General features: G+C 43.9%; 1 protein-coding gene across 3 annotated transcripts in view; it reads right to left on the reverse strand.

The window, feature by feature from the left end:
• Positions 1-22,213, reverse strand: part of MED12L (mediator complex subunit 12L) — a 1,012,447-nt gene that overhangs the window by 203,647 nt on the left and 786,587 nt on the right. For all 3 annotated transcript variants that reach the window (XM_075340741.1, XM_075340740.1, XM_075340739.1), the window contains exons 21-23: positions 19,042-19,173; positions 8,251-8,478; positions 4,598-4,739 (exon numbers count right to left, since the gene is read on the reverse strand). In XM_075340741.1, the coding sequence (XP_075196856.1) occupies positions 4,598-4,739; positions 8,251-8,478; positions 19,042-19,173 (502 nt within the window). The remainder of the gene's footprint in view (positions 1-4,597; positions 4,740-8,250; positions 8,479-19,041; positions 19,174-22,213) is intronic.

Below are 22,213 nucleotides of genomic sequence, written 5' to 3' on the forward strand. Positions count from 1 at the left end.
TTAGGCTTTAAAATTGTAACTGCCCAACCCTCATCTCCCACAACATCATCTGTTGGGAAAGAGTGGAGAGGCCCCACACTCATTAGACTGTCAGCGATATCTGTGGGCTCCTATGACTTTAGTCTAATGTGTATGGGTAGGTGACCAATTTTTGATTGACAAGGTGTCTGATCCCTGGAATCTCTGGAAGGCAGGCACTATAGCGCCATACAAATGAATTGCTCACTATTAATTGCTGTAACTTACACTGATGGGGCCACCCCCCAATAAGAATTTCCAGTTTATCCAACACAGTCATTTTATGTTTTTTAGTTTTGAAAAGTCTGCCCTTCTGCTGAATATGGAGGAATTATGCATCATAAAGGGTGCTTTACATGTTGCGACATCGCTAGCGATAGCTAGCGATGTCGTGCGCGATAGTACCCGCCCCGTCACTCGTGCGACATTTGGTGATCGCTGCCGTAGCAAACATTATCGCTACGGCAGCGTCACACGCACATACCTGGTCAGCGACGTCACTGTGACTGACGAAATATCCCTCCCTCAAGGGGGAGGTGCGTTCAGCATCACAGCAACGTCACAGCGGCGTCATTAAGCAGCCACCCAATAGCAGAAGAGGGATGGAGATGAGCGGCCAGAACATGCCGCCCACCTCCTTCCTTCCTCATTGCCGGTGGACGCAAGTAAGTAGATGTTCATCGTTCCTGCGGTGTCACACGTAGCGATGTGTGATGCCGCAGGAACGACGAACAACATCGTACCTGCAGCAGCAACGATATTAAGGGAATGAACGACGTGTCAACGAGCAACGATTTTTCATGTTTTTGCGCTTGTTGATCGTCGCTCATTGGTGTCATACACTGCGATGTCGCTAACGATGCCGGATGTGCGTCACTAACACCGTGACCCCGACGATATATCATTAGCGATGTTGCAGCGTGTAAAGCAGCCTTAAGAATCATTTCTGTTTTTATCTTAACTTGATCTTTACTTGTGAAATAATAACCTGGACTTAGGGGTACATTGCACGCTGCGACATCGCAGGCCGATGCTGCGATGCCGAGCGCGATAGTACCCGCCCCCGTTGCAGCAGCGATTTCCTTGTGATAGCTGCCGTAGCGAACATTATCGCTACGGCAGCTTCACATGGACTCACCTGTCCTGCGACCGTCGCTCTGGCCGGCGACCCGCCTCCTTGTTAAGGGGGCGGGTCGTGCGGCGTCATAGCGACGTCACACGCCAGGCGGCCAATCGGAGCGGAGGGGCGGAGATGAGTGGGTTGTAAACATCCCGCCCATCTCCTTCCTTCCGCATATCCTACGGAAGCCGCAGTGACGCCGGTAGGAGATGTTCCTCGCTCCTGCGGCTTCACACACAGCGATGTGTGCTGCCGCAGGAGCGAGGAACGACATCGGTCTGTCGCGTCAGCGTAATCATAGATTACGCCGACGCTGCACCGATGATACGATTATGACGCTTTTGCGCTCGTTAATCGTATCATCTAGACTTTACACACTATGATGTCGCATGCGATGCCGGAAGTGCGTCATTTTCAATTTGACCCCACCGACATCGCACCTGCGATGTCGTAGTGTGCAAAGCCCGCCTAATGCAAAGAATGCTTCGAGCATCACACAATCATCAGATTAAACACTGAGACAGCAAAGAATTCTGGGAGATTTTAGCTCTGAGGCATGTGATGTTAAATACAGCTATAGACTATAGCATATGCTGTATTCTCATATCCTTACAGAGCATTAAATCTTATTATGTACAGTGGTCATGGTATATACTTGCATGGTGTCCAAGGTGAGGTGTATAATAGAAAGATATTAGTTGTTAGCACACTATGCAAAATTCCCTCAATTTCCTGTGGCGCTTCCTTAGGCCTCTGCCACACTCACGTGAATTTCACGCACGTGCCGAGAGACACGTATTTTCCCTGCGTGTTGTGTGCAGGTAAGTACGTGTCTCTGGTACGTGCGTGACACGTGTGTTCTACGTGTGCTATCCGCGATAGCACACGTAGAATCAGTAATTATTATACTCACCTGGTCCTCCCTGCTGTCCGCGCTGCTGTCCGTGGTGCTGATCCTCGGTCTCCAGCCCTCCCGTCTCCCCGCTGCTGCTGCTGCCAGGCAGTGAAGTGAATATTCTATGAGATTAATGAGCGGCGGTCGGCAGCAAGAGGCAGCAGCGGCAGAGACAGGAGGGCTGGAGAAGGTGAGTTAATGTTTTTTATTTTTTTCCCTGACATGTGTGTTTACTCCGGCGCGTGTCACACGGGACCGCATCCACACTACACCCGTGTGGTACGGGTGCGGGCCGTGTGACACCCGTGCTGCCGGAGAAAACACTGACATGTCAGCGCTTTGAAAATCGCACACACGTACAAACGCACACGGACACACGTTCCGTGTGGTTTTACGTGTGTGTGCCTGCTACCATAGGGTAGCATTGGTTAAAGTGTCTCCGTGCCGCCGGTACGTGTAAAAAATGACAAACACGTGCCGGCAGCACGGATGTGTGGCACAGGCCTCACACAGTAAACAGCAAAGGGTATTTTAAAGCAACAATATGTTTAAAAAAAAACAAAAAAAAAACAGGCTGTGCTTTCCTCACCTGCCCCTAGTCAAGCACTGAGTCTCCACCACTGCACCATGTGTCTGTTATTCTGCAGAACAGCCATCACTTCAACTGAGCTGCAGCCAATAAATGAGTTCACGCTCTAAGCGGCACATGCAGAGCTTCTGAATAGAGATGACCGGTCCCGTGGAAGTTTGGTTTGGCCGGTTCAGCCAAACTTTAGATAAACTTTGGTTTGGTACCCGGACTTGACTTGAACCCCAATAGAAGTCACTAATTGGGCAGTTCAGGTCTCTGCCCACAAGCAGCCCGCCAAAAACATATCACTTTTATGGGTGAGTGGATGTTTTTTTTCCCATTTTGTTTGGGTTGCACACTAAATCCGCTTATGCTGTTATTACCCCCAGTGTGCGCCATTAAAGCACCGCAAGTGACTCACACTGGACTGATAACCGAGTGTACCTAAGCACAGCAATGCTCAGCAGAGTGTTTGCACAAGTAAAGCACCCGAACTCTGTTTTTTGTTTGTTTTTTTTTGCAAAGTCTGTGTCGGTACAAACATTAAACCTCAGGTTTGCTCATCTCTACTTCTGAGCTCAGTCACTGTCTGTAGTGCTGCTGACATGACATCAGTGTGGCAGTCAATAACAGACACCATAAGCAGCAACAGAGACCAAACAGTAGACCCGGTGAGGGTGAGTAAAGCTTAGCATGTTGGGGAACAGTTTTTCAAAACTGGAAAACTTCTTTAATATTTTGTTTGACAAGCCAAAGAATTGCCTATCATATTATAAGCATATTCCAGGTAAAAAAGTAATAGATAATGAATAATTTTTTTAAATTTGTAACATTTTTTTTTTTATAGTTTAGTATTAGTACAAGTGAGGCTAAGGCTGCATTCGTCAATCCATGTGAAATCTTCGAGTGTGGTCAGATATTTTATCGGACAGCAATTGGACCCATGGAGTCTGAAATATGTATTTATTCATCCCTGAGAATGACGGATCCAAGAATGAGAAACTCAGATCATGTCCTATTCTGATCCATAGTTGAAGAATAGAATAGGAGATGTACTCAGTGGGTCTGTGTGCTGTTCGATACAAAATAAAGTGTGAACACACCCTTAGATGTTTATTTGATTAGGTAACCAGTGATGAGCGAGCACTATCATGCTCGGGTGCTCATCACTCATAAAGAGCAGTCAGATGCACAAATGGGCACGACTTGAGTACTCAAGTATAATGGAAATCAAGTTAGGACTCGAGCATTTTTTTGGGAAATCTTCTGGAAAAAAGCTCAAGTCCCTCATTGACTCATTATACTCAAGTACTCGAGTTGTGCTCATCCAGGCATCAACTGCTCTTAACGAGTACCGAGCATGGTAGTGCTCTGTCATCACTGCTAGTTATGAGTACCGAGCAACCAAGCATGGTAGTGCTCAGTCATCACTGCTAGTTACGAGTACCGAGCACCTGAGCATGGTAGTGCTCTCTCTCATCACTGCAAGTTATGAGTACTGAGCACCTGAAAATGGTAGTGCTCACTCATCACTGCTAGTTATGAGTACTGAGCACCTGAGTATGGTAGTTCTCTCTCTCATCACTGCTAGTTATGAGTACTGAGCACCTGAGTATGGTAGTGCCTGCTCATCACTGCTAGTTACGAGTACCGAGCACCTGAGTATGGTAGTGCCTGCTCATCACTGCTAGTTATGAGTACTGAGCACCTGAGTATGGTAGTTCTCTCTCTCATCACTGCTAGTTATGAGTACTGAGCACCTGAGTATGGTAGTGCCTGCTCATCACTGCTAGTTACGAGTACCGAGCACCTGAGTATGGTAGTGCCTGCTCATCACTGCTAGTTACGAGTACCGAACACCTGAGTATGGTAGTGCCTGCTCATCACTACTAGTTATGAGTACCGAGCACCTGAGCATGGTAATGCTCGCTCATCACTAATTGTCACCTGAAAACAGAGAGATGGACCTACATCTTGGTGAAATGTCACTTACGTCCACACTGCAGAGTAAATCATTGAAGCCCCACACGTGGTTGGAGGAGCAGCAGAGAGCCTTCAGTACTCCCAGCCATTCTGAGCTCAATATTGTGCAGCAGGCGGTCAGCTCAGCACATAGGTTAGATATATCATTGATCCTATAGAAACAAGAGATTACACTTATGGTGCTTGCTGGACAGCAGAGCAATAATGAGACCATTCTAGGAATCAGAAGCCACGTTGGTGGAAGCTCATCAGCTATAAACTACAATAATCACAATTAGTAAAATAAGTGATCAAGACACAGACGACAATTGGTGACCATATAAAAAAAATTATATCATTGGCTATCAACCTCAGTACAGCAAAAAAAACTATAATGCAAGAAAATAATACAAGTGTGAACCCTGCCTATAGCTAAGGCTATAAAATATTTGGTGAGTTTTTGATGTTGCAAATTTTCTGCATCAATTAACTAAGTAAAGGTTACTTGAGGTTTTTTATTGCATACTAGAGAATCTTCTAGAACGTGTCTTTATTGTGTTTTTTTCCTGCAGTTTTTGACTCTTATTACTATGTCATGTTTTAAATAAAGCCGTTTTGCTTTTAATACTTTCTGGTATTTAGCTTTGACAAAACTTCATTGATTCAGTCATTTTTGGTCTACGTGCATTTTTTTATGCGTTTATTCTCTGGAAGTAAAACCACATGCAGATTTTCCTCGTCTTTAATCAAGTCTATGGGGAAAATCTGCAAACACCCCCTCCCCCCCAAAAAAAAAACAAACAAACAATATTTATCACAAGAGAAATTGATATGGTGCAGATTTTAAAAACCAACGGTCAGGTTAAACTACGCGAAGAAAAGCACAATGGACCTGAGAGATCTGTAAATCCCAATAATTTTTCTGGAACTTTAGACGCTAAACATTTCCCGTAGTAAAAATATGTAGTGTCAAAAACTCACCAAAAACTCACTGTGGAAACTTAGCCTAAGGCCCGTTTCACACGTCAGTGAAAAACACAGACGTTTTTCACTGGCGTGTAAAACACGCACATGTCCCTGCGTGTGCCGTGAATTTCTGCACACGTGGGTTGTCTAAGTGCAATCCGGGCTCTGTTCTCCGTGGCCCGTGATTGCACTAAGGCCCCTTTCACACGTCAGTGATTCTGGGACGTTTGTGCTTTTTTTTAAACGTACCAGAATCACTGACATACGCAGACCCATTATAACGAATGGGTCTGCTCACACGTCAGTGATTTATCACTGCACGTGTCTCCGTGCAGCGTACCTGCGTGTGCGTGTTTGCCGCACGGAGACATGTCCATTTTTTTCTGGCATCACTGATGTTCCACGGACCACGCAGTGGTGTGGTCTGTGAAACACGTGCCAGAAAAAAACGTGCATTTAAAATAATAAACATTTTAACTCACCCGGCGCCCAGCGATGTCCTCTGCAGCCCGTGCAGCTTGTTGCTTCTGAGCCGGCTGATTACTGTCGCGCATATTCATTATGCGCGACACAGCCGACCCGGAAGCAGCTGCTGCGGAGGTCACCGCCGGCCGGATGCTGCATCGCGGGAGGATTCAGCACCATGGACAGCGGGAGCGCGCACAGGTGAGTTGATTACTAAGTGCAATCACGGAGAACGGAGCCCGGATTGCACTTAGACAACCCACGTGTGCCGAAATTCACGGCACACGCAGGGACATGTGCGTGTTTTACACGCCAGTGAAAAACGTCTGTGTTGTTCACTGACGTGTGAAACGGGCCTTAGAGATTCACTCACCTGCGCCCGCTCCCGCTGTCCGTGGTGCTGAATCCTCCCGCGACGCAGCATCCGGCCGTCGGTGACCCCTGCAGCAGCTGCTTCCGGGTCGGCTGTGTCGCGCATAATGAATATGCGCGACAGTAATCAGCCGGCTCAGAAGCAACAAGCTGCACGGGCTGCAGAGGACATCGCTGGATGCCGGGTGAGTTAAAACGTTTATTATTTTAAATGCCCGTTTTTTTCTGGCACGTGTTTCACGGACCACACTACTGCGTAGTCCATGGAACATCAGTGATGCCAGAAAAAAATGGACATGTCTCCGTGCAGCAATCACGCACACGCGGGTATGCTGCACGGAGACACATGCAGTGATAAATCACTGACGTGTGAGCAGACCCATTCATTATAATGGGTCTGCGTATGTCAGTGATTCTGGTACGTTTAAAAAAAAGCACAAACCAGAATCACTGACGTGTGAAAGGGGCCTAAGAGGCCTATCATGCATATCAGAGCAAACAAGTTTCATTTTCTTTTTACTGCCATGTGTTGTATGCTATACTTAAAATATAATCCAGTTGATATATTAAGGCTGCTTTCACACATCCTTTTTTTGCCGTGCGACACAATATGGCACTTTGCAGAAAAAACACAACCGTTTTTTTTTTGCCGCCAGTTGCGTTTTTTTCACGCATAGACTTGCATTAGCGCAGTATTGCGCCGCATGGCATTGTGTTGCGTCTGTTTTTTGCCAGATGCGGCATACTTAGCCCATGCGGCGGCCGGATGGAACGCTGCCTGGCACAAAAAACCGCATTGCGCTGGATCTGGCGCGATGCGGCGCGATTCACAATGCAAGCCTATGGACGCCGGATGCGGCGTCCTGCAGCAAAAAACGCATTCGGCTGCCGGATGTGGTTTTTTGCACTGCGCATGCTCAGTATCAAGCCGCATCCGTCAAAAAAAAGACGGGCCGCATGGAAAAACTTATGCAACGGATCCGTTTTTTTCGCCGCATCCGTTGCATAGGTTTTTGAGCCGGATTGAGCCGCACTGCAAAAACCGGATGTGTGAAAGCAGCCTAACAGTTTTCCGAAAACCGATCTTCAAATTCATCAGTAGAGATGAGTGGACCTATGGAAGTTCAGTTCGGTAGGTGCAGCCGGACTTTAGACAAAGTTTAGTTTGGGACCTGGACTTGACCTGAACTTCATTGGAAGTCACTGATTGGTAGCTCAGATCTCCACTCACATACAGCCAGCCATAAACAGAGCACTTCCAGAAGAGGTAGGTGCTGCTGTATTCATTCTGCATGTGACATTGGTATCGGTGGCTCTGTGCTCGGCTGGTCTTCAGCATTCTCAAACATAGAGCATAAGAGCATATGATCGACCACCTCTCTTTTCACACTTAGCTCTTCAAAGCCCTGATTCTTTGGATTAATGGGGTCCCAGCGGTTAGACCCCCAACAATTGAGGAAGTTATTCATAGCCAATGGGAATAACTTCCAAACTTGAGAATACCCCTTTAGTTCTCAGCCGATTGCTGGGACGTGCAAGTTATAGTTTATACTTGATCTGGTTCACTCCAGTTTTTCAGCTCCTGCTCAGCCAGTTTGACTCTGTTTCTGACCTTATTAAAAATGAAAACATTTCTCACTTTAAAGCTGGAGGCAAATTTTGTATTCACGCCATTGACAATAAATAATGTGACCGTTTAGATGTTCCTCTTCCTGCAGAATTACCACTTCTTAGAGCATAATCATAGCAATTTTCCATAGTAATCAATAGTTATTTTCTATAACTGGTCAGGAAAGATGATGATAATATAATTTTTCAATAAATTGGTCATTATTAAAAAACACATTCCCTTTGATGACGACAATTGGGCTCAGCTCTTACCTCTCTGCATCCTGATGGCCCATGCAAACATTCATGAGCACATTACAGACAAAACTGTAGCGATTTGCCGCATTTTCACTGAGGATCTTTCCCAGCATCATGTGATTAATGTTATGAACAGAAGGGTTTTCTATAAAGTCGGACATAAAGTCTGGATCCCACAGCACATTAGAGTTGGAGGGCTGGACGCTGCTGTATATGGTCTGCTTTACCTTTGAACACGCGCTACTGTAGAGGTAAAAACAATGCACAAAGAGGGTTATTACTATTAGCATTAATTAGCCCGGTGATACTGTAGAAAGTAACTTACTGTTTACCTAAGCCATAACACTGTGTCACGGCGATCTCTGAACCTGCCATTATGTAGCGACCATTACAGAAAGCGCTCAGTGGAAACACAAATATGTAGTGAAGATAATGGCTGGCTGAAATCTCATTAATGTATTGACTTAGTTAATGGGAAGGGTTTCTATCAACCAGAATATAATTCTTATATTTTTCTAATAGCAAGGGCTGTGATAGTGAAATTCTAAAAGACTAATTCTATTGTCACAGGGCCAATTGTAGTGAATGAACATATTTATGGAATAATATTTAGGTCTGGAGCCATATAGAGCTAGCTTTCCTACTTTATTTCCTATCATATAAGGAAATATATACTGAAAAATATTATTATTACTATTTGTATGTAGACCACAGGAATTATGAATTTACTTGTATAGAAGAGTCATCTAGGCATGTTCTGCCATCTTTCAATATGGGGAGAAGGTGGTTTGTGACCATATCCTATAATGAATTGTGGATCGTGTACTATCAATTGACAAACCTTAACATTAAAATTGAACACCAAGAAGAAAAAGTTGCAAAATTATGGAAAACCCATGATTGATAGACATATTATTGCTATTAAAATGATAAAAATTGAAGTAAAATTGTCAAAACATTGCCATTTTTTAGTATCAAGCATGAGCACCAGAAATACATGCACTTACACACCTTGGCTGCTATCAATAAGGTTAGTAATGGTTGTCTGAGGAATGTTGTGCCTCACTAAATGCGCATGGGCAAATCATCAAGATCCACCACTGGCAGTTCCCATTTGCAGTTGCTGACCAATGACATACTAGATGTGCTTAGTGGGAGTGATGACTGCTTTGGAGGTCATGGTAGTAGTCCCTCCACGACTTCTCACAACATAACTCTCCATCAAACTCCACCACACCCAAAAACATCTCAAAGATTATCTGACTGGTTTAGGCAGCATTTATCTTTCCCCCCATTTCTTTGAGATGACTGGATTGTCATTGGAAATGAGCACCTGTACCTTCTCCCCCCACCTCATTGTAGATTGTAAGCTCTTATGTGCAGGGTTGTCTTTTTTCCTCTAATTATTGTATTTTCTATAACTGTTACTTGCTTGTTACCACTGAATTGTAAAGCGCTGCAGAATATGTTGGCACTATAGAAATAAAGATTATTATTATTATTTTTATTATGGTACATATGGTACATGTTCATGGTAAACAATGGGGGATAAGATAACAGCTGCCAACGCTGGCTATGTGGCTTTCTTCTATGAAAGAATCTACATAGCCATAGCTTTCTCTTCTCCCTAAAAATGCCCAAACGCATAAAATAAAAAGCAACATGGGCATTACACATGCGTTTTTTCTTGCTTTTTTCCCTGACTCCATTGAAGTCAATTGGGGAAAAAAGCAGGAAAAAACGCTAAAACAATAGACATGTTGTTTCTTTATTCAGCAAGAAAAAAAGCAACTGAAAAAGAAGCAACGTGGGCACAGCAAGTCCCGATTCTCATAGACTTTGCTGGGATGTTTTTTCCTTGCTATTATTGATTAAAAAAAGCAATGAAAAACGCTAGAAAAAATGCTGTAAAAACGCCCTGTGGGCACAAGGCCTTAGTGTCACTGGAATGAAGACTAGGGGGTCCAGCTATTGTAGCAGCTCATGCCCTCCCCCATTCAGTTAAATATCTGGGTGCACTTCTGTACCCTTACCCTACATCTAATGCTAATGTGAAACCGAAATGAAGTGATTGTTATGTCCATTATGTTGCCAACATACATTAGACAAGATATAGAAATTTGGGGTTGTTATTCGTAGGGTTTTTTCCTGAAAGTCAATGTTCAGAATACTGCCGGTCATGACAGAGACCATAACTTAATATTTGTTAATATTAATATCCATTTTCTAGTTGTAACTGTTTGACGTATTTCCTGAACTGACACTAGACCATGGATACTTTGTTTTAAAGACTCATGGCTAAGTATTGCATTTTGCTTTAATTCCATATTCCATGAATATAGCCAAATTGCTCATTTAGGAAATCTTGATGACAATCCACATGTTAGTAGGAAGTTCTAGCATGAAACAGTTAATGGCGACATACTGGATAGGTGATAGATGTTGGGCTGTTAGTGTCCAACCACTGTAATGCCCATCAATTACTAGAATGGCGGATCACAATCTTGCATTTCTCCACCACAATCAATGCGAAAATAATTTTATATGGATAGTTACGTATACGCGCTGTCAATTAGTGCTATTCTATATGCACTATGCAATTCCGATAAAGCTCTATTGAGTAATGGCTTTTATGCTTTTATTGTCATTACAGCATGTAGCTTACTAGAAACATTGAAAATATGTCTTTTTTCAATTATTATTAAAAACACACCTAGAAAAAAACGATGTACAAAGGACAAACATATACATAAACATATATTATTAATTGCTCAAAAATAAAGGATCAGAAAGGAGCACCTAGGTAAGTGAATACGTATTTGGGGGCCAGCTAACTTAAGTGGGTAAATACCCTACCTATTAATGGAGGCTTAGCACACTAAATTAGCAACGTGGTGCCCCAATTATTTGATGGCTATCTGTATAACAGACCCTGATCTCCCAAGCCTATCACAAAATGGAATATGACTAGTCTAGAAGACAGAATCCTGTATGTGTAACACCATATGACCCTATTAAGGAAAGATAATATTTATAATACTTATCTGCTATTTTCGCACAACAAAAAGAGTCATCAATTTATGGCGCCGTGGGGCTGATACCAAAAATACAGAAAAGTGTCATGAAGCTCCTCCATTGCTCAACGCGTTTCGCCCCCCACCTAGTTATTGGGGTTCATCAGGAGACTGCAGTTGAGCACAATCACATGTAGAAAAGTTAATTATTAACAACCCTTTCCAATAGGAATTAAATCCATGCATCCCCATTCACTAGTGATCATATGGATGGCACTTACCTGCCAAATACCATCCCTCTGCATGGAATAGCTGGGGCACACCAGGACTTACTCATATCATATACAGGGCTCCCGAGACTCATGACCAGAAGGGGTTAGTGTAGCACACATGTGTTCCATAGATAGGAGGTATTGCATTGCATCATAACTCTTCCCCTGTCTAGTGGATGAATTGAGCCTCAACCACCAATAACAAGGCGCCCTTAACCTCTTAGTCAGAATAGATAAACAGTGGAGTGCAGAAGCGTTCCCCAGCAAGTATGTGGGATGCGTTCCAACAAGCAAAACAGGAGACCTAATGGAGTGCAGTAATACCCACAGTTCCATCAATGATAAAAATCAATCAATAAACAAGAAATTAAATATGTAGCTATGGGTATGTTGACAGGGGACCTGCCATTAGGGGATCTGTTGGGAGTAGATGTATGACCTTACATATGTATAGGCTCCTTTCTGATACCTTATTTTTGAACAATTAATATATATGTATATGTTTGTCCTTTGCAGATAGTTTATCTAGGTGTGTTTTTAAATAATTGAATAAAGATATTTTTAATGTTTCTAGTAAGGTACATGCTGTAGAAACAATATATGATCTGTACCTGTATATGAGACGCCCTGGCCTATCAGGTCGTCACAGGGTATTGTGCAATCTGCCCTTCTGTGCAATATCCACCTCCTCCTTGGTTACAGGTCCCTAACTAATGGTATTTCCAAAACTAGCTAATCAAAATCCTAGGAACACTCTGCACCACACCCACCAGACACACCAGTGGATGGGCTGAGTGGAATAGGGTCGCCCACTTGGGGCGTTGGTTAAGGGGAGGTCAGGAGTGTCAGGAGTAGACCAGTGTAGTGTTGGAAGTGAAGGAGAGAGGAGGTCAGGAGCTAGGCTCCTTGAAAGTACTAGGTAGCAGACGTTGGTCTGGGCCTGGTAGGAGCTAGACCCCCAGTCGCAGAGGATCGTGACAAGGGGAACGGTAATGTCGTGGAGGACAGCCGGCAGCCTTGTACCATCACCTGGCTGGGACCAGGGCACGACGGGGTACGTGGAACCTAGGTCAGGGAGTAGCTTCAGGCAACCTGACAATTCACCCAACGAGAACGGAGCCTTCAAGATCCGTTCTCCACCCGCTCCAAAATCGGGGTACTAGCGCAACGAGGGGGATTGGACTTTCCAATAAAACAGTCCAGGAAATCCCAAGTGTTAACCCTGAGAGAAAGCTCTCTCAGTTAGCGACCCGACTAGTTTCAAGCTATAGGGGCCAACTAAGAGAACAATGTGCCAAGGGAAAGGTCACAGATCATGAGGCAACACCAGCAGAAACTGGACCCAAACGTCCTCTCCCTCAGCGGCAGCGGTGTCCAGAACTTTGGTTTACTAAGTTGTCGGTCAGTATTATTGGACTGAGTGAGTACGCAAGTGACCCTTACCTCCCCAACGGCACATCCCTGTCACCATCACCGAGTCCCGGGGCATTACCCCCTACCCGTGGAGGGGTTAAACACCTGGCTGCCCACTTCATCGCCATCGGTTACTCCCCAGCTGCAGCGGTGGTACTTCACCTTACCACACACCACGGGTGATGTCACGAACTGTAAATACACCATCCCCTGTAAATATCCCCTTAATTCGAGTGGCCGCATGACCCCCAGGTCCGGACGCCCCTCGAGCCACCGCGGATCTGGATCCGAGCAGCTCGGCTGCTGACGCGTGGGGCGGCACATATACATATTTTATTTACCCTTCTTTGAGTACTTTTATGCTTCTATGCAAACTCTTATAATGGATAGGTGACGAATGCTACTTGTTTAGTTATCTACAGATGTAGCAAATGTTGATTGACACTATGTGGATTATGACACTATGAAGATACAAACCTTATTGTGACATTTCTAATGCCTTCCGCTGTGCTAAATAACCAGATGTATGCTCCCTTATGGTATGTAACATTTTAACTGTCAAGTTAACAATTGCTACATTTGTAAAATATCTGACATTATAAAAAAAAATAGTAATAGTATTAAAACTAGACATGTTTAATGCATTTCTGTGTTTATGTTTTGGGTGTGGTGGGCTGTCTATTCAATGTATTGTTTATCCTGTGTGCAGGGTTATAACTTCTTGAAGCACTTCTGTCCCTAGGTGTGGGAGAAGGGGCCTGTGATCCACCCAAACTCTCTCCTTACCTGAAGAATTGGGCAGTCTGTTTGATAACTTGAAGAGAGAAGGATTGATCCTCTGGGAGAAGCTGCAGCTTCTCAGAGAGACCTGGACATTAATCGCTTACTAGACTATATTTGTGAATGTCTCAGGCATGTCGGAGATGGTCTGGAAGCAGAAAATGCCTTCACTGTGGAAGACGTTATGCAGGTATTTCTTATAGAACAATTTCTTTACAAGTGTCCCTCCCTCAGAAATACAGGAATGTGTCTGAGAGCGCACGCCGTGCACCTTGGATAGAGCTGCAGCCCTGGCCGATGAGGCCCTTACTATCCGACTACAATGGAGGGGGCTTCTGGACAATAAGCCACAGCTTGCTTCTCCGCCCCGGTCCTCTCCAGTTATATCTGCTCTTCCAACCAGCCGTAGACTGGTAGATAACAACTGATAACAACCATGGCTCACAATCCTGGGCCCCAATAGTTCTGACCACGCCCTGTGGGAACCACAGAGAGGAGATGTTATGGGTGCGGGCAACCTGGGCACCTGCAATCCAGCTGTCCCCCAAAGACTCGGAGGGAGCCCCACACACCTCCACCTCGTCTGGTGCACTTTGTGCATTCCATCCCGCCTGAGGAAAAGTTACTACCACCTCCGCTGAAGTGTACCGCTGACCCCTGCACCATTGATGCCCCTGTTGGAGCGTATGGCCTCCGGCCTTTGTCAGCAGGTTCTCCTACTGCCTTCTCCAGAATGCACATTGGAAGGAGTATGATGCAGCGCAGATGTTATCGATGTGGGCAGCCTGGGCATTCACAAAACACTTGCCCTGCTGGTCGATTGAGGAATGATCTAGCACCAAATCAACCTGTTCATTCTCTACAGCCAAATACAAATGCGAAAGAAATCTCACCCCTTCAAGTTGACTTTCCTAATGACTCAGACACTCGTGGTCGACCACTAGGGGTTTATGGAGTGCGAGCCATAGCACCAAGTTCCTCTTAACAGCAAAGTAAACACTTACAGGAGTTTGTGCTGGATGGACAGAGAGTCATTGGATTTTGTGATTCCGGGGCATTTCTCACAATAGCTGATCCCCGGGTGGTTCGTCCAGAGGCAATACATCATGGACCAGGGACTGTTATTGAATTGGCTGTAGGACAAAGTAGGAATATCCCAAAGACAACTGTAGATCTGGACTTTGGCTTTGGGGTCAAGCGATATGTGGTTGGGGTGATGAGCAGCCTGCCTGCAGATATTCTCCTAGGAAATTATGTGGGAGATCTACAATGCCGATTTGTGGGTACAGGAAACACAGTTTGAGTGAAGAAGGTTACAAAGGGAAGCTTGTCCTTCCAACCCTACCGCTGTACAAGGGACTATCCACGGCTGAGCAACATGGACTTAAGTGAGGTGGCCAGAGGTCTATGTAGACCTCATGGCATACTCACTTATTAAAAAGGAGGGAGAGGTTGTGATGGTGGGATATTGTGGGTTATGTACCATTTTGTGTGGGTTCATGTTTTGGGCGTGGTGGGCTGTCTATTCGATGTATTGTTTATCCTGTCTGCAGGGTTATAACTCCTTGAAACACTTCTGTCCCTCGGTGTGGGAGAGGGGACCTGGGTCCACCTAAACTCTCTGCTTACCTGAAGAATTGGGCAGTCTGTTTGAGAACTTGAAGAGAGAAGGATTGATCCTCTGGGAGAAGATGCGGCTTCTCAGAGAGACCTGGACATTTATCGCTTACTGGACTATATTTGTGTTTCTGGACGAAATTTTACTCTCTGTTTTGTGGATTATGCTATGGACCGTTTGGTTTGCTTGGAATAAATGTTCTTTGGATTGCTCACTCATCTCTCGCTCTGTTGATTATGTGATATAGGAGAAGGACCCCATCACAGGAGCATTTGGGGTTTTTTTGTTCAATGACTGAAAATATTTGTTATTTCATTGTTCTTTTTGCTGTTCATTCTTTATTATTGTTTCTACATTTTTTGTTGTTCAGGATGGTATGGTAAAATTGGATCTGAATAAATAAGAAAAAGTAAAAATGACAGGAAAATGTCTTACTGTAATTAGAGCAGTGCAGATGTTCTTAAACCTATTTGCATGTGCTGTGCCAAGTAACAATCTTGCAGCCTATCATCAACCATGTATTATGTAAAAAATGAAAATCTGTTTTTAATTCAGGAACTTATTAAACTAATCAACGTTAATTTCTTCATTTTTTTTTTAATTCAGGAAATAGAAAATTGCAAACTATTTGGCTATGTTCAGTTTTGGAAATATGTCTGTGGTGAACGTTCATCTGCTGCTCTAAATCAAACAGCAGCTGGAGCGGAAAAATAAAGGATGTTGAGCTGTGACCAGGTATTTTAGGGACAGCAAAGAAAATACATAGCACAAGTTGCCAATAAACATGTGTAAAGAATTATTTTCAGGTGTTAGAGCAAGTCAAGAAATATTGTAATCATCATTTGTATAAAGAACAGGTAGGTAACTTTATAATCTTAAGCTGCTGTAAAAGCAAATGCTAAATGTATAGTGTAAAAAAGTTCCTTCTAGAGATGAGCGAACCCGAGGTTTGGAGTTCAGGTGCTTTATGGACGAATCCCACTGACGTGAGCAACGCTGTGCTCGGGTACGCTCGGTGCTTAGCAAAGTGCGAGCTGCGTGCAATGTTTGAGGGGGTAACAGCAGCGTGATCGGATGTACTGTGCACTAAAAAAATGGAAAAACCCTGCTGTCATGTGCTTTGCACTTGCTGTATGTCAGTGCGACGTCGGACTATGTACACACCGTAGAGTTCTCTTTAGGTGGCTTTACACGCTATCACCCGCCCCTGTCGTGCATGAGATATCGTGTGATCGCTGCCGCAGCGAACATTATCGCTACGGCAGCGTCACATGCACTTACCTGGTCGGTGGTGTCGCTGTGACTGCCGAACAATCCCTCCCTCAATGCGGAGCTGCATTCGGCATCACGGCGATGTCACCGCGACGTCACTAAACGGCCGGCCAATCAAAGCGGAGGGGCGGAGATGAGCGGGACGAACATCCCGCCCACGTCCTTCCTTCCTCATTGCGGGCAGGACGCAGGTAAGGTGAGGTTCCTCGCTCCTGCGATGTCACACACAGTGATGTGTGCTGCCGCAGGAACGAGGAACAACATCTAGAAACAACCATTAACAATTTTTGGTTTTAGGACGACCTCTCCATGGTGAACAATTTTCACCACTTTGGAGGATGTTTAAGGTCGCTGTTAAGTGTTACACACTGCGATACCGTTAATGACGCCGGATGTGCGTCACTAACGACGTGGCCCCGACGATAAAACATTAACAGTATCGTAGCGTGTAAAGCCCCCTTTAGTTGTACAGCCTGACTCGGGTGTCAGCTGGGTTTTGCTTCACTGCTCTCCAGTCCAGCAGGAGGTAATTCCTGACAACTGAGAACTGTTGCTAAGAGCTGGTAATCAACAGCATTCACATTCACAGCCGCCTTCATTCTTTATAGGATTCTGAATCCAGTTACTTATTGCTGAATATAGCTCAGTGTTGCTTCTGCAATATCGGTCCTTATTGCAGTGATCCAGAGAATCGTGATCTGTCGTGTGCTTTTCTGAGTGGTGTGGAAATATCCCCATTGTTAGTTTATTTCCTTCCTATTTTTTATTTCCTCCTGGGTTTGTATTGTTTCTCCCTTGTGTTTGATTGCAGTGTATATGAGTTTTGGTTCTTTCCCCTGTCTGTGTTATTTGTGGGGTTTGCGTCTCTGGTCCTGTCCATCTCCTGGGGTGGGGGAGAGGGGGTGTAAGATCAGGGCTTATACAGAAGTTAGTGTCATGCTGGCAGCCCAGACCTAGCTATCATCAAGCATACCTATGGGATAAAGGACAGTGTAGGGTCCCTAGTTTGAGGGTCAGCTTAGAGGTCCCTCTTCTGTTACCCGGATTCCCCGTGACACCCACCCTCCCCCAGATGTGATTTGTTTATGGCTGGCTGCATGTGGGAGACCTGAGCTGCCCCAATAGTGACTTCTACTGGGTTTCAGGTCAAGTTCAGTTCCCAAACCAAACTTAATTCAAAGTTTGGCAAATCATGCGAAACCGAACTTCCACGGGTCCGCTCATCTCTAGTCACTTCAACAACAGTGAACTTAGTCTTCCATTACATACTAAGGGCATGTGCACATGGTGTTGGTAAGATTCCAGTATATCTGCCTAGCAGAATAGTTTTCTCAGGTGAAGATGCTTCAGGAAAACGCTGGCAGTGCTTTTTCTATAGTGTCTTTATTTAGACCAAAGAATGAATAGAAATACTAATTCTGATGACCACATCCTGGCTTTCAAAGTCTGAAGCAAGAAGTGAAAAAAAAAAAGGAATATATGCACAGCAACGAGTTTTTAGATTGTTGTGCTTTGTTTTCATTCCTTGTAACATTGTTAATTTTAGTTCTTATTTCAGGGATATTACAAGTGGAATCCACCTAAAACAAAATGACATGGTATGCACATACTGTTAATAGAAATGGGAAGACCACATGTTTTCTAAGGAACTTTTTTTTTTTAAATTACTAAGTACCATACTGTTTCTTTATGAAATTTTGCCATGTTCGTGCTATAAATCACTGGATGCAAAAAAAAGTATAGAGGAGCATATACCGGTAAAGTCTGGTTCCACCAAGAACCTAACTAAGCTCTTTTTGTGCAGGTGGATGATGAGCCAGGTGTCCACAAGTGAGCCGGGGCTGTTTTGGCTGAACTTCTGTTTGTATAGTGATTGCAATGAATAAGCCATCCTTGAGAGGATATCACATTTTGTTCTGTTTTATTTGGTGGTGACCATGCATTCCCAGGTTTCTTGGTATTTGTCCATAACTTTTAGTTGGGATTTTCTGTTGATTATACACTTCTCTAAACAACTCTAAATATCCATTTACTTATGTAAACACTTAATTGAACATAGTTTTCAAGACCTCAGCAACCAAGCAAAACAGAATTACTTGTTTGTTTATGCAGCTAATGAAAAAGCCCAACAAAATCCAGCAGAGAGGATGGAGGTCTCGTAATGGGGGTTACGGCTATAGATTAGTATTATGCCAAGTGGCGGTTCACTTGCAGAAATGTGGAATAGTCATTTCCGGAAGACATTGTAGACTCAGACTGGAGAAGCTCAGCCCAGATCTACAAAAGAAGGTGGATGGGGTAATGCCTCGCGTACTTTCATCTCTGTTTACTGCCATAAATGAAGGATGCTGTTGCTGATTTCGTAAGGTTTTTTTTTCTCTTTTGACTGTGATCTGATATTTTATAATGTTATGTATATGGTATTGTTTACACTTACCTGAAAAGATCTCCAAATTTACTTCTTAAATGACTACATGATACATAGAGGTCATATAAATAGGCCAAAATACAGCGTTCTGGAGAGGAGCATTCTGATGGATTGACTACATGCTTGACCACACCACACAACCTACAAAGAGAAAAGAACCCAGCTGTAAAATTCTATAAAATGTATTATACTATTACATAAAACCCAAAATGCAACATATCTTATTACTAGACTCAGAGTGTTCTCTTTTTTATTCCTTTACCAGGCAGAGAAATGTTTACTGATTACAAGTGAATACTTAAGGCCCAATTCATCGAAGCTTTCATGTCATAATTCTAGCGTTAAAGTTCTGAAAAGTACCAAAATTTAGGCGAACCTCAGAGTTGTGCCTAAATTTTGCAACTTTTAGTGTTTTCATTCCTGGTCCTCCCAGCTCTGACAAAATGGGCGGAGCTAAAACAGAATGGGGGCAGAATGCCTCCCTCATCTAATGCATGACGAACCATGGTGTTCTGTGCTCCAAAACTCTCACTCCAGTACCTGAATGGAAGTGCAAAGAGGTGAATGTCGCTTAACAGACACTCCCAGCGTTGGACTGGAGTACACTGGGCCCACCCGAGAAGATCATTCTCGGGGCTCACTTTGTAGCTACATAGAAATAAATATAAGGCCACCAATTGTGTTATAAAATGTGCTAATAGGATATAATACAAAGTAATACACTTCTTAAAGCACTTCTCCAGGGTTTTTGGTTTTTTTTACCACTGGAGTGGGGAGTTCTCATCTAAGGTCCCTGATCTTACTTTTATACTTCCAGAGACACACATAGACATCATGGGACCCCATAGTAGAATTTCTAATTGGGCCCCCTCCCCAAAAAACCCCTAAATATTAGTAATATTTGACTGGGTCACAGAAGAGCATATTACACAACTTTACAGCCCTTACCAAGTAATTTTCCTCCTACTGTAGTCCCTAGGTATCCCTTTTATTTCAGCTATAAAGTATGATGGCAACAAAAGTGCCCCACAAACACTGTATGACACCCCACAGTAAATTCCTCCACATGCACAGTATGATGGCCCTACCGTACCCCCATTCAACTACCTCAGCAATGAATAGTGACCCTGATACAGTAAGATCCCCAACTATGACCCCTACACAGCCCTCTATGAAGTATAATTGGCCTACATACAGTTTTATGGCCCCTACTATGCCGCCAAACTGTATTTGTTTTTTTGACAATATGCACCTATTCCTGTCCCTCACTCCAATAGCGTACTCTCTCTATTCCTCTATTCTAGGCAATGCAAAATGGCGAGTCATGGGGTGTGTCGGCTAATAACAGCCATGCCAATACATGGCATGGCTGCGATGGCTCCAGAAGTGCTCACAGCATAAAAGCTTGCTGATTAGCTGCTCTGCAACATTTCAACAAGCTTTATTCGGGTGACAAACCTGAACAGAAACTGGACATATAGTCAAAAGTCTGTGTTCAGTACTGGACACAAGGTGTTCGGTCCAGACACTGAACTTCACAGTTTGGGTTCGCTCATCCCTAGTCATAACATTTTTGTCTTATTTTCCTTGTGATGGATACAAACAATCTTTTGATATCTATATCTGACTATAACCATAAAAAAAGGATTAGTATTTGTAGGGTTTAGTTCTGAACATTTTTATAGCCCCCACATTCCAGTAGAACATAAAAAAGTATATACACAGGGACTCAGTAGGCTAATGCCAAACATAAATTTTCATCAGAGGTCTGCTACATAGAATTGTGGGAAATTTTATCTTTTAATTCCTAGATATAATCATAAACAAAAATAACTTCATTTATATAGCACCAACATATCCCTCAACACTATAGATATAGATGTTTAGATGTAGATATACCACCTACCTAAAAAAATGGGAGTATATTAAACCTTACAGTGATACTAATGTCAAGGGTTCACATGGCCATTTTTATGGCTTTATTTTCCCCAAGATCATAATAGGACTCTCATAAAAAATATTGCATGGGGTCAAAACTGAGTCTAAGGGCAGAGTCACACTTGCGTATGACTCCCATGAGTGCAAGGAAAGAAAATCTGACAATTCACACGGCCCCATATAAGACAATGCTGCAGCTCAGATCTATATTAAAATTACCAAAATTTTATTAGTCATTTGCTAAAAAACTGTCAGTGCAGTCAGAAATAGAATAGCCACTTAAAAGTGGTTGGACGGGTGTAAGGGACAAAGTGCGCCAGATGTCGATATTCAGGATTTTCAATATATATAGGAGGGATGGGGCCTATCCTAGCCCTATGAATGTCCCCTACCTACCAGCGGAGTGTAAACACCCTAACACTTGGTGCCCCCGCTCCTCGGCGGCTGTCCCTCACTGTCCCTCCAACCACTAAACCACCATCACCATATAGTGTGTGTGCAGAAAAGTGCAGTCAAAAAAACTATAATAGTCTGGATAGCCACTCTATAGGTTAAATACAGATCAAAAACAGTGGTTCCCCAGTCAGAGTAACCACTCTATAGAGTCATTATTTAAATTAGATTACATTAATCCCTTCCAGGATAAATAGGCAATGCTTCCATCCTACAGGACATGTCAGTACAAATACAATTTAGTGCCTAGGCACCTGCACACCTGTCTCAGGTCATCATATTAGTCATCTCAATTTGATGAAAGTACTTATATCGTTTGTGATCTCATCTCAACGCATTTCTCCCTCAGGATGTCTGGGGGTTCATCAGGAGATGTTCAGTCTCTACAGCCGATATCACAATGGAGGTACGGTTGTTGTGCCTGATGGCGTCACTGGGGACCACATGAATCTGTGTCCTATCCCATTAATGGTAACAGAAATAATGCCTCATCAGGCCGTACACCACCACCCATTTTATCAACTCGGTCAAAGCCGTGTAGCCCCGCCCCCATGAGGCTTACTGTCCTTATTTCTTTAAACCGCCGCGCCATATTGCCGGCGGTCACTTCCGGTATGAGACCCTGTGACGTATGACAGGAAATCAATATTCCCCACCAGGCCTTGCTCACACCAACAGGCCTCCGACGTCACACCGGAAGTTACGACGTGTGGAACGCACACTGCGTTCCACTTGTAAAGAACGCCCCTACAGGAAATCAATATTCCCCACCAGGACCTGCTCACACTTC

This window comes from Anomaloglossus baeobatrachus, chromosome 3 (assembly GCF_048569485.1).
Source record: "Anomaloglossus baeobatrachus isolate aAnoBae1 chromosome 3, aAnoBae1.hap1, whole genome shotgun sequence".
In the NCBI taxonomy this organism is placed as follows: Eukaryota; Metazoa; Chordata; class Amphibia; order Anura; family Aromobatidae; genus Anomaloglossus; species Anomaloglossus baeobatrachus.